Below are 12,500 nucleotides of genomic sequence, written 5' to 3' on the forward strand. Positions count from 1 at the left end.
TCCCCCTCTTCTCCTTTCCTCTTCTCCTTTCCTCTTCTTCTCCTTTCCTCTTCTTCTCCTTTCCTCTTCTTCTCCTTTCCTCTTCTTCCTCCTCTTCTCCTTTCCTCTTCTCCTTTCCTCTTCTTCCCCCTCTTCTCCTTTCCTCTTCTTCCTCCTCTTCTCCTTTCCTCTTCTCCTTTCCTCTTCTTCCCCCTCTTCTCCTTTCCTCTTCTCCTTTCCTCTTCTTCCTCCACTTCTCCTTTCCTCCTCTTCCTCCACTTCTCCTTTCCTCCTCTTCCTCCTCTTCTCCTTTCCTCCTCTTCCTCCTCTTCTCCTTTCCTCCTCTTCTTCCTCCTCTTCTCCTTTCCTCTTCTCCTTTCCTCTTCTTCCCCCTCTTCTCCTTTCCTCTTCTTCTCCTTTCCTCTTCTTCTCCTTTCCTCTTCTTCCTCCTCTTCTCCTTTCCTCTTCTCCTTTCCTCTTCTTCCCCCTCTTCTCCTTTCCTCTTCTTCCCCCTCTTCTTCCCCCTCTTCTCCTTTCCTCTTCTCCTTTCCTCTTCTTCCTCCTCTTCTCCTTTCCTCTTCTCCTTTCCTCTTCTTCCTCCTCTTCTCCTTTCCTCTTCTCCTTTCCTCTTCTTCCTCCTCTTCTCCTTTCCTCTTCTCCTTTCCTCTTCTTCCCCCTCTTCTCCTTTCCTCTTCTCCTTTCCTCTTCTCCTTTCCTCCTCTCATCAGCCCTTCTCTCTCTCTTTTTTTCCCTGTGTCTGACAGTCTGTGTGATGTCTGTTATTTGCCTTCACTTTGTCTTCCATTGTTCTTGTAAGGAGTTGTTGTTGTGATGTCATCAGGATGCGTCGGTGCTGACTCTGATATCGTACCGGGCCCAGTCCATCCAGCCAGCTAAAGATGGGTGGATCCAGAGCCTACACCGCCTTATGGAGAAGTTCTTTAGGTAACTGTATAGTGCTGTATGGTCGCCACGGATACCAAAACAGGCAGTCGCCATGGAAACAAAAACCAAACTAAAAGTTGTTATAGGTGCCCGTTGAGTGATTGTCATTCCCGTCTTATGTTGAACATTATTTAGGGAAAGAAAGTGTGTTAAACTGCTTCTCTGAGTCTCTCTCTCTCTCTCTCTCTCTTTCTGTGTGTGTCTCTCTCTCTTTCTCTCTCTCTTTCTTTCTCTCTCTCTCTCTCTCTCTCTCTTTCTGTGTGTCTCTCTCTCTCTCTCTCTCTCTTTCTGTGTGTCTCTCTCTCTCTTTCTGTGTCTCTCTCTCTCTCTCTCTCTCTCTCTCTCTCTCTCTCTCCCCCCCCAGGAATGAGAGTCGTAGTGTGATCAGGATCAAAGTGCTTCACATCCTCTCCTTTGTCCTCAGCACCAACCGCCAGCTCTACGAGGTACTCACCCACTCACTCACCATCAAACTATTCTCCTTCAGTCCCTCTCCTGTTCTCTCCATCTCTCCCTGCGTGTTCATTCTGTCTTCTCCTTCCCAGGAGGAGCTGATTGAGGTGGTGGTGGTTCCTCAGCTCAGTGGGATAGCAGAGGACAGAGACCTGGCTGTGAGGAGACAGGCTACCCAGCTACTGGTGGACCTGGCTGAGAGCTGTAGTACACACCACTTCACCAGCCTCCTGGACATCATTCAGAGGGTAGGAGACACACACCACTTCACCAGCCTCCTGGAGGGTAGGAGACACACACACCACTTCACCAGCCTCCTGGAGGGTAGGAGACACACACCACTTCACCAGCCTCCTGGAGGGTAGGATACGCACACACCACTTCACCAGCCTCCTGGACATCATTCAGAGGGTAGGAGACACACACACCACTTCACCAGCCTCCTGGAGGGTAGGAGACACACACCACTTCACCAGCCTCCTGGAGGGTAGGATACGCACACACCACTTCACCAGCCTCCTGGAGGGTAGGATACGCACACACCACTTCACCAGCCTCCTGGACATCATTCTTAGGGTAGGAGACACACACCACTTCACCAGCCTCCTGGAGGGTAGGAGACACACACACCACTTCACCAGCCTCCTGGACATCATTCAGAGGGTAGGAGACACACACCACTTCACCAGCCTCCTGGAGGGTAGGAGACACACACACCACTTCACCAGCCTCCTGGAGGGTAGGAGACACACACCACTTCACCAGCCTCCTGGAGGGTAGGAGACACACACACCACTTCACACCAGCCTCCTGCAGGGTAGGAGACACACACACACCACTTCACACCAGCCTCCTGCAGGGTAGGAGAGACACACACACCACTTCACACCAGCCTCCTGCAGGGTAGGAGACACACACACCACTTCACCAGCCTCCTGCAGGGTAGGAGACACACACACCACTTCACCAGCCTCCTGGAGGGTAGGAGACACACACACACACCACTTCACCAGCCTCCTGGAGGGTAGGAGACACACACACCACTTCACCAGCCTCCTGGAGGGTAGGAGACACACACACCACTTCACCATCCTCCTGGAGGGTAGGAGACACACACACCACTTCACACCAGTCTCCTGGAGGGTAGGAGACACACACCACTTCACATTTACATTACATTTAAGTCATTTAGCAGACGCTCTTATCCAGAGCGACTTACAAATTGGTGCATTCACCTTATGACATCCAGTGGAACAGTAGTGCATCTAAATCTTTTAAGGGGGGGTGAGAGGGATTACTTTATCCTATCCTAGGTATTCCTTAAAGAGGTGGGGTTTCAGGTGTCTCCGGAAGGTGGTGATTGACTCCGCTGTCCTGGCGTCGTGAGGGTGTTTGTTCCACCATTGGGGGCCAGAGCAGCGAACAGTTTTGACTGGGCTGAGCGGGAACTGTACTTCCTCAGTGGTAGGGAGGCGAGCAGGCCAGAGGTGGATGAACGCAGTGCCCTTGTTTGGGTGTAGGGCCTGATCAGAGCCTGGAGGTACTGAGGTGCCGTTCCCCTCACAGCTCCGTAGGCAAGCACCATGGTCTTGTAGCGGATGCGAGCTTCAACTGGAAGCCAGTGGAGGGTAGGATACACACACACCACTTCACCAGCCTCCTGCAGGGTAGGATACACACACACCACTTCACCAGCCTCCTGCAGGGTAGGATACACACACACACCACTTCACCAGCATCCTGCAGGGTAGGAGACACACACACACACCACTTCACCAGCCTCCTGCACGGTAGGAGACACACACACACACACCACTTCACCAGCCTCCTGCACGGTAGGAGACACACACACACACCACTTCACCAGCCTCCTGCAGGGTAGGAGACACACACACCACTTCACCGGCCTCCTGGAGGGTAGGAGACACACACACACACACCACTTCACCAGCCTCCTGGAGGGTAGGAGACACACACACCACTTCACCGGCCTCCTGGAGGGTAGGAGACACACACACACACCACTTCACCAGCCTCCTGCACGGTAGGAGACACACACACACCACTTCACCAGCCTCCTGCACGGTAGGAGACACACACACACCACTTCACCGGCCTCCTGCAGGGTAGGAGACACACACACCACTTCACCGGCCTCCTGCAGGGTAGGAGACACACACACCACTTCACCGGCCTCCTGCAGGGTAGGAGACACACACACCACTTCACCGGCCTCCTGCAGGGTAGGAGACACACACACCACTTCACCGGCCTCCTGGAGGGTAGGAGACACACACACCACTTCACCAGCCTCCTGGAGGGTAGGAGACACACACACCACTTCACCAGCCTCCTGGAGGGTAGGAGACACACACACCACTTCACCAGCCTCCTGGAGGGTAGGAGACACACACACCACTTCACCAGCCTCCTGGAGGGTAGGAGACACACACACACACACCACTTCACCAGCCTCCTGGAGGGTAGGAGACACACACACACACCACTTCACCAGCCTCCTGGAGGGTAGGAGACACACACACACACCACTTCACCAGCCTCCTGGAGGGTAGGAGACACACACACACACACCACTTCACCAGCCTCCTGGAGGGTAGGAGACACACACACACCACTTCACCAGCCTCCTGGAGGGTAGGAGACACACACACCACTTCACCAGCCTCCTGGAGGGTAGGAGACACACACACCACTTCACCGGCCTCCTGCAGGGTAGGAGACACACACACCACTTCACCGGCCTCCTGCAGGGTAGGAGACACACACACACCACTTCACACACACACCACTTCACCGGCCTCCTGCAGGTAGGAGACACACACACCACTTCACCGGCCTCCTGCAGGGTAGGAGACACACACACACCACTTCACCAGCCTCCTGGAGGGTAGGAGACACACACCACTTCACCAGCCTCCTGGAGGGTAGGAGACACACACACCACTTCACCAGCCTCCTGGAGGAGACACACACACCACTTCACCAGCCTCCTGGAGGTAGGAGACACACACACCACTTCACCAGCCTCCTGGAGGGTAGGAGACACACACACACCACTTCACCAGCCTCCTGGAGGGTAGGAGACACACACACACACACCACTTCACCAGCCTCCTGGAGGGTAGGAGACACACACACACACCACTTCACCAGCCTCCTGGAGGGTAGGAGACACACACACCACTTCACCAGCCTCCTGGAGGGTAGGAGACACACACACCACTTCACCAGCCTCCTGGAGGGTAGGAGACACACACACACACCACTTCACCAGCCTCCTGGAGGGTAGGAGACACACACACACACACCACTTCACCAGCCTCCTGGAGGGTAGGAGACACACACACACACACACACCACTTCACCAGCCTCCTGGAGGGACACACACACACACCACTTCACCAGCCTCCTGGAGGGACACACACCACTGGAGACACACACACACACACACCACTTCACCAGCCTCCTGGAGGGTAGGAGACACACACACACCACTTCACCAGCCTCCTGGAGGGTAGGAGACACACACACACACACACACCAGCCTTCCTGGAGGGTAGGAGACACACACCACTTCACACAGCCTCCACACACACACCACTTCACCAGCCTCCTGGAGGGTAGGAGACACACACACACCACTTCACCAGCCTCCTGGAGGGTAGGAGACACACACACACACACACACCACTTCACCAGCCTCCTGGAGGGTAGGAGACACACACACACACCACTTCACCAGCCTCCTGGAGGGTAGGAGACACACACACACCACTTCACCAGCCTCCTGGAGGACACACACACACCACTTCACCAGCCTCCTGGAGGGTAGGAGACACACACACACACACCACTTCACCAGCCTCCTGGAGGGTATGAGACACACACACTTCACACACACACACACCACTTCACCAGCCTCCTGGAGGGTAGGAGACACACACACACACACACCACTTCACCAGCCTCCTGGAGGGTAGGAGACACACACACACACACCACTTCACCAGCCTCCTGGAGGGTAGGGACACACACACACACACCACTTCACCAGCCTCCTGGAGGGTAGGAGACACACACACACACCACTTCACCAGCCTCCTGGAGGGTAGGAGACACACACACACACACCACTTCACCAGCCTCCTGGAGGGTAGGAGACACACACACACACACACACACACCACTTCACCAGCCTCCTGGAGGGTGGGAGACTTCACCAGCCTCCACACACACACACCACTTCACCAGCCTCCTGGAGGGTAGGAGACACACACACACACCACTTCACCAGCCTCCTGGAGGGTAGGAGACACACACACACACACCACTTCACCAGCCTCCTGGAGGGACACACACACACACACCACTTCACCAGCCTCCTGGAGGGAGGACACACACACCACTTCACCAGCCTCCTGGAGGGTAGGAGACACACACACACCACTTCACCAGCCTCCTGGAGGGTAGGAGACACACACACACACACACCACTTCACCAGCCTCCTGGAGGGTAGGACACACACACACACACACCACTTCACCAGCCTCCTGGAGGGAGACACACACACACACACACACCACTTCACCAGCCTCCTGGAGGGTAGGACACACACACACCACTTCACCAGCCTCCTGGAGGGTAGGAGACACACACACACACCACTTCACCAGCCTCCTGGAGGGACACACCACTAGCCTCCTGGAGGGTAGGAGACACACACACACCACTTCACCAGCCTCCTGGAGGGTAGGAGACACACACCACTTCACCAGCCTCCACACACACACACACCACTTCACCAGCCTCCTGGAGGGTAGGAGACACACACCACTTCACCAGCCTCCTGGAGGGTAGGAGACACACACACACCACTTCACCAGCCTCCTGGAGGGTAGGAGACACACACACACCACTTCACCAGCCTCCTGGAGGGTAGGAGACACACACACACCACTTCACCAGCCTCCTGGAGGGTAGAGACACACACACACCACTTCACAGCCTCCACACACACACACCACTTCACCAGCCTCCTGGAGGGAGGAGACACACACACACACCACTTCACCAGCCTCCTGGAGGGTAGGGACACACACACACACCACTTCACCAGCCTCCTGGAGGGTAGGAGACACACACACACCACTTCACCAGCCTCCTGGATTCTTAGGGGTAGGAGACACACACACACACACCACTTCACCAGCCTCCTGGAGGGTAGGAGACACACACACCACTTCACCAGCCTCCTGGAGGGTAGGAGACACACACACACCACTTCACCAGCCTCCTGGAGGGTAGGAGACACACACACCACTTCACCAGCCTCCTGGAGGGTAGGAGACACACACACACACACACACACACACACCACTTCACCAGCCTCCTGGAGGGTAGGACACACACACACACACACCACTTCACCAGCCTCCTGGAGGGTAGGACACACACACACACACCACTTCACCAGCCTCCTGGAGGGTAGGAGACACACACACACCACTTCACCAGCCTCCTGGAGGGTAGGGACACACACACACCACTTCACCAGCCTCCTGGAGGGTAGGAGACACACACACACACACCACTTCACCAGCCTCCTGGAGGGTAGGAGACACACACACACACCACTTCACCAGCCTCCTGGAGGGTAGGAGACACACACACACACACCACTTCACCAGCCTCCTGGAGGTAGGACACACACACACACCACTTCACCAGCCTCCTGGAGGGCAGGAGACACACACACACACACACACCACTTCACCAGCCTCCTGGAGGGTAGGAGACACACACACACACACACTTCACCAGCCTCCTGGAGGGTAGGAGACACACACACAACACACCACTTCACCACACACCACTTCACCAGCCTCCTGGAGGGTGAGACACACACACACCACTTCACCAGCCTCCTGGAGGGTAGGAGACACACACACACACACACACACCACTTCACCAGCCTCCTGGAGGGTAGGAGACACACACACACACACACCACTTCACCAGCCTCCTGGAGGGTCGGAGACACACACACACACACACACCACTTCACCAGCCTCCTGGAGGGTAGGAGACACACACACACACACACACACCACTTCACCAGCCTCCTGGAGGGTAGGAGACACACACACACACCACTTCACCAGCCTCCTGGAGGGTAGGGAGACACACACACACACCACTTCACCAGCCTCCACACACACACACACCACTTCACCAGCCTCCTGGAGGGTAGGGACACACACACACACACACCACTTCACCAGCCTCCTGGAGGGTAGGAGACACACACACACACACACACACCACTTCACCAGCCTCCTGGAGGGTAGGAGACACACACACACACACACCACTTCACCAGCCTCCTGGAGGGTAGGAGACACACACACACACACACCACTTCACCAGCCTCCTGGAGGGTAGGAGACACACACACACACACACCACTTCACCAGCCTCCTGGAGGGTAGGAGACACACACACACACACACACACCACTTCACCAGCCTCCTGGAGGGTAGGAGACACACACACACACACACCACTTCACCAGCCTCCTGGAGGGTAGGAGACACACACACACACACACCACTTCACCAGCCTCCTGGAGGGTAGGAGACACACACACACACACCACTTCACCAGCCTCCTGGAGGGAGGACCACACACACACACACACACCACTTCACCAGCCTCCTGGAGGGTAGGAGACACACACACACACACCACTTCACCAGCCTCCTGGAGGGTAGGAGACACACACACACACACACACACCACTTCACCAGCCTCCTGGAGGGTAGGAGACACACACACACACACACCACTTCACCAGCCTCCTGGAGGGTAGGACCACACCAGCCTCCTGGACACACACACACCACTTCACCAGCCTCCTGGAGGGTAGGAGACACACACACACACACACCACTTCACCAGCCTCCTGGAGGGTAGGAGACACACACACACACACACCACTTCACCAGCCTCCTGGAGGGTAGGAGACACACACACACACACCACTTCACCAGCCTCCTGGAGGTAGGAGACACACACACACACACCACTTCACCAGCCTCCTGGAGGTAGGAGACACACACACACCACTTCACCAGCCTCCTGGAGGTAGGAGAGACACACACACACACACACCACTTCACCAGCCTCCTGGAGGGTAGGAGACACACACACACCACTTCACCAGCCTCCTGGAGGGTAGGAGACACACACACACACACACCACTTCACCAGCCTCCTGGAGGGTAGGGAGACACACACACACACACCACTTCACCAGCCTCCTGGAGGGTAGGAGACACACACACACACACACACACCACTTCACCAGCCTCCTGGAGGGGAGACACACACACACACACCACTTCACCAGCCTCCTGGAGGGTAGAGACACACACACACACACACTCCTTCACCAGCCTCCTGGAGGGTAGGAGACACACACACACCACTTCACCAGCCTCCTGGAGGGTAGGAGACACACACACACACACACCACTTCACCAGCCTCCTGGAGGGTAGAGACACACACACACACACACCACTTCACCAGCCTCCTGGAGGGTAGGAGACACACACACACACACACCACTTCACCAGCCTCCTGGAGGGTAGGAGACACACACACACACACACCACTTCACCAGCCTCCTGGAGGGTAGGAGACACACACACACACCACTTCACCAGCCTCCTGGAGGGTAGGAGACACACACACACCACTTCACCAGCCTCCTGGAGGGTAGGAGACACACACACACACACCACTTCACCAGCCTCCTGGAGGGTAGGAGACACACACACACACACCACTTCACCAGCCTCCTGGAGGGTAGGAGACACACACACACACACACCACTTCACCAGCCTCCTGGAGGGTAGGAGACACACACACACACACACACCACTTCACCAGCCTCCTGGAGGGCAGAGACACACACACACACACCACTTCACCAGCCTCCTGGAGGGTAGGAGACACACACACACACACACACCACTTCACCAGCCTCCTGGAGGGTAGGAGACACACACACACACACACACACCACTTCACCAGCCTCCTGGAGGGTAGGAGACACACACACACACACACACCACTTCACCAGCCTCCTGGAGGGTAGGAGACACACACCACTTCACCAGCCTCCTGGACACACACACACACCACTTCACCAGCCTCCTGGAGGGTAGGAGACACACACACACACACACACACCACTTCACCAGCCTCCTGGAGGGTAGGAGACACACACACACACACCACTTCACCAGCCTCCTGGAGGGTAGGAGACACACACACACACACACACCACTTCACCAGCCTCCTGGAGGGTAGGAGACACACACACACACACACCACTTCACCAGCCTCCTGGAGGGTAGGAGACACACACACACACACACACACTTCACCAGCCTCCTGGAGGGTAGGAGACACACACACACCACTTCACCAGCCTCCTGGAGGGTAGGAGACACACACACACACCACTTCACCAGCCTCCTGGAGGGGACAGGAGACACACACACCACTTCACCAGCCTCCACACACACACTTCACCAGCCTCCTGGAGGGTAGGAGACACACACACACACACACACACCACTTCACCAGCCTCCTGGAGGGTAGGAGACACACACACACACACACACCACTTCACCAGCCTCCTGGAGGGTAGGAGACACACACACACACACACACCACTTCACCAGCCTCCTGGAGGGTAGGGACACACACACACCACTTCACCAGCCTCCTGGAGGGTAGGAGACACACACACACACACACCACTTCACCAGCCTCCTGGAGGGTAGGAGACACACACACACGGCCTCCTGGACACACCACTTCACCAGCCTCCTGGAGGGTAGGAGACACACCACTTCACCAGCCTCCTGGAGGGTAGGGACACACACCACTTCACCAGCCTCCTGGAGGGTAGGAGACACACACACCACTTCACCAGCCTCCTGGAGGTAGGAGACACACACACCACTTCACCAGCCTCCTGGAGGGTAGGAGACACACACACACTTCACCAGCCTCCTGGAGGGTAGGAGACACACACACCACTTCACCAGCCTCCTGGAGGACACACACACCACTTCACCGGCCCTGGAGACACACACACCACTTCACCAGCCTCCTGGAGGGTAGGAGACACACACACCACTTCACCGGCCTCCTGGAGGTAGGGAGACACACACACCACTTCACCGGCCTCCTGGAGGGTAGGAGACACACACACCACTTCACCAGCCTCCTGGAGGGTAGGGAGACACACACACCACTTCACCAGCCTCCTGGAGGGTAGGAGACACACACCACACTTCACCAGCCTCCTGGAGGGTACCACTTCAGAGACACACACACCACTTCACCAGCCTCCTGGAGGGAGACACACACACCACTTCACCAGCCTCCTGGAGGGTAGGAGACACACACACCACTTCACCAGCCTCCTGGAGGTAGGAGACACACACACACACCACTTCACCAGCCTCCTGGAGGGTAGGAGACACACACACCACTTCACCAGCCTCCTGGAGGTAGGAGACACACACACCACTTCACCAGCCTCCTGGAGGTAGGAGACACACACACACACACACCACTTCACCAGCCTCCTGGAGGGTAGGAGACACACACACACACCACTTCACCAGCCTCCTGGAGGGTAGGAGACACACACACACACACACCACTTCACCAGCCTCCTGGAGGGTAGGAGACACACACACACACCACTTCACCAGCCTCCTGGAGGGTAGGAGACACACACACCACTTCACCAGCCTCCTGGACAGGAGACACACACACCACTTCACCAGCCTCCTGGAGGGGAGGAGACACACACACCACTTCACCAGCCTCCTGGAGGGAGGACACACACACCACTTCACCAGCCTCCTGGAGGTAGGAGACACACACCACTTCACCAGCCTCCTGGAGGGTAGGAGGAGACACACACCACTTCACCAGCCTCCTGGAGGGTAGGAGACACACACACCACTTCACCAGCCTCCTGGAGGGTAGGAGACACACACACCACTTCACCAGCCTCCTGGAGGGTAGGAGACACCAGCCTCCACACACACCACTTCACCAGCCTCCTGGAGGGTAGGAGACACACACCACTTCACCAGCCTCCACACACACACCACTTCACCAGCCTCCTGGAGGGTAGGAGACACACACACACACACCACTTCACCAGCCTCCTGGAGGGTAGGAGACACACACACACACCACTTCACCAGCCTCCTGGAGGGTAGGAGACACACACACACCACTTCACCAGCCTCCTGGAGGGTAGGAGACACACACACACACCACTTCACCAGCCTCCTGGAGGGTAGAGGACACACACACACCACTTCACCAGCCTCCTGGAGGTAGGAGACACACACACACCACTTCACCAGCCTCCTGGAGGTAGGAGACACACACACACCACTTCACCAGCCTCCTGGAGGGTAGGAGACACACACACACACCACTTCACCAGCCTCCTGGAGGGTAGGAGACACACACACACCACTTCACCAGCCTCCTGGAGGAGGTAGGAGACACACACACCACTTCACCAGCCTCCTGGAGGGTAGGAGACACACACACACACACCACTTCACCAGCCTCCTGGAGGGTAGGAGACACACACACACCACTTCACCAGCCTCCTGACACACACACACACTTCACCAGCCTCCTGGAGGGTAGGAGACACACACACCACTTCACCAGCCTCCTGGAGGGTAGGAGACACACACACCACTTCACCAGCCTCCTGGAGGGTAGGGACACACACACCACTTCACCAGCCTCCTGGGAGGGTAGGAGACACACACACACCACTTCACCAGCCTCCTGGAGGGTAGGAGACACACAGCCTCCACACACCACTTCACCAGCCTCCTGGAGGGTAGGGACACACACACACACCACTTCACCAGCCTCCTGGAGGGTAGGAGACACACACACACACACCACTTCACCAGCCTCCTGGAGGGTAGGAGACACACACACACCACTTCACCAGCCTCCTGGAGGGTAGGAGACAC

General features: G+C 56.8%; 1 protein-coding gene and 1 long non-coding RNA gene across 16 annotated transcripts in view; both read left to right on the forward strand.

The window, feature by feature from the left end:
• LOC127922504 (tuberin-like) overlaps positions 1-12,500 on the forward strand; it is a 52,697-nt gene that overhangs the window by 14,883 nt on the left and 25,314 nt on the right. For all 15 annotated transcript variants that reach the window (XM_052506372.1, XM_052506364.1, XM_052506359.1 and 12 more), the window contains exons 10-12: positions 821-924; positions 1,289-1,370; positions 1,470-1,625. In XM_052506372.1, coding sequence (XP_052362332.1) covers positions 821-924; positions 1,289-1,370; positions 1,470-1,625 — 342 coding nt within the window. The remainder of the gene's footprint in view (positions 1-820; positions 925-1,288; positions 1,371-1,469; positions 1,626-12,500) is intronic.
• The window catches only part of LOC127922505 (uncharacterized), a 10,820-nt gene continuing 1,092 nt past the window's right edge, over positions 2,773-12,500 (forward strand). Inside the window, exons 1-2 of the long non-coding RNA XR_008111567.1 lie at positions 2,773-3,946; positions 10,908-10,988. This is a non-coding gene — a long non-coding RNA (uncharacterized LOC127922505). The remainder of the gene's footprint in view (positions 3,947-10,907; positions 10,989-12,500) is intronic.

Source organism: Oncorhynchus keta, unplaced genomic scaffold, assembly GCF_023373465.1.
Source record: "Oncorhynchus keta strain PuntledgeMale-10-30-2019 unplaced genomic scaffold, Oket_V2 Un_contig_26008_pilon_pilon, whole genome shotgun sequence".
Classification (NCBI taxonomy): Eukaryota; Metazoa; Chordata; class Actinopteri; order Salmoniformes; family Salmonidae; genus Oncorhynchus; species Oncorhynchus keta.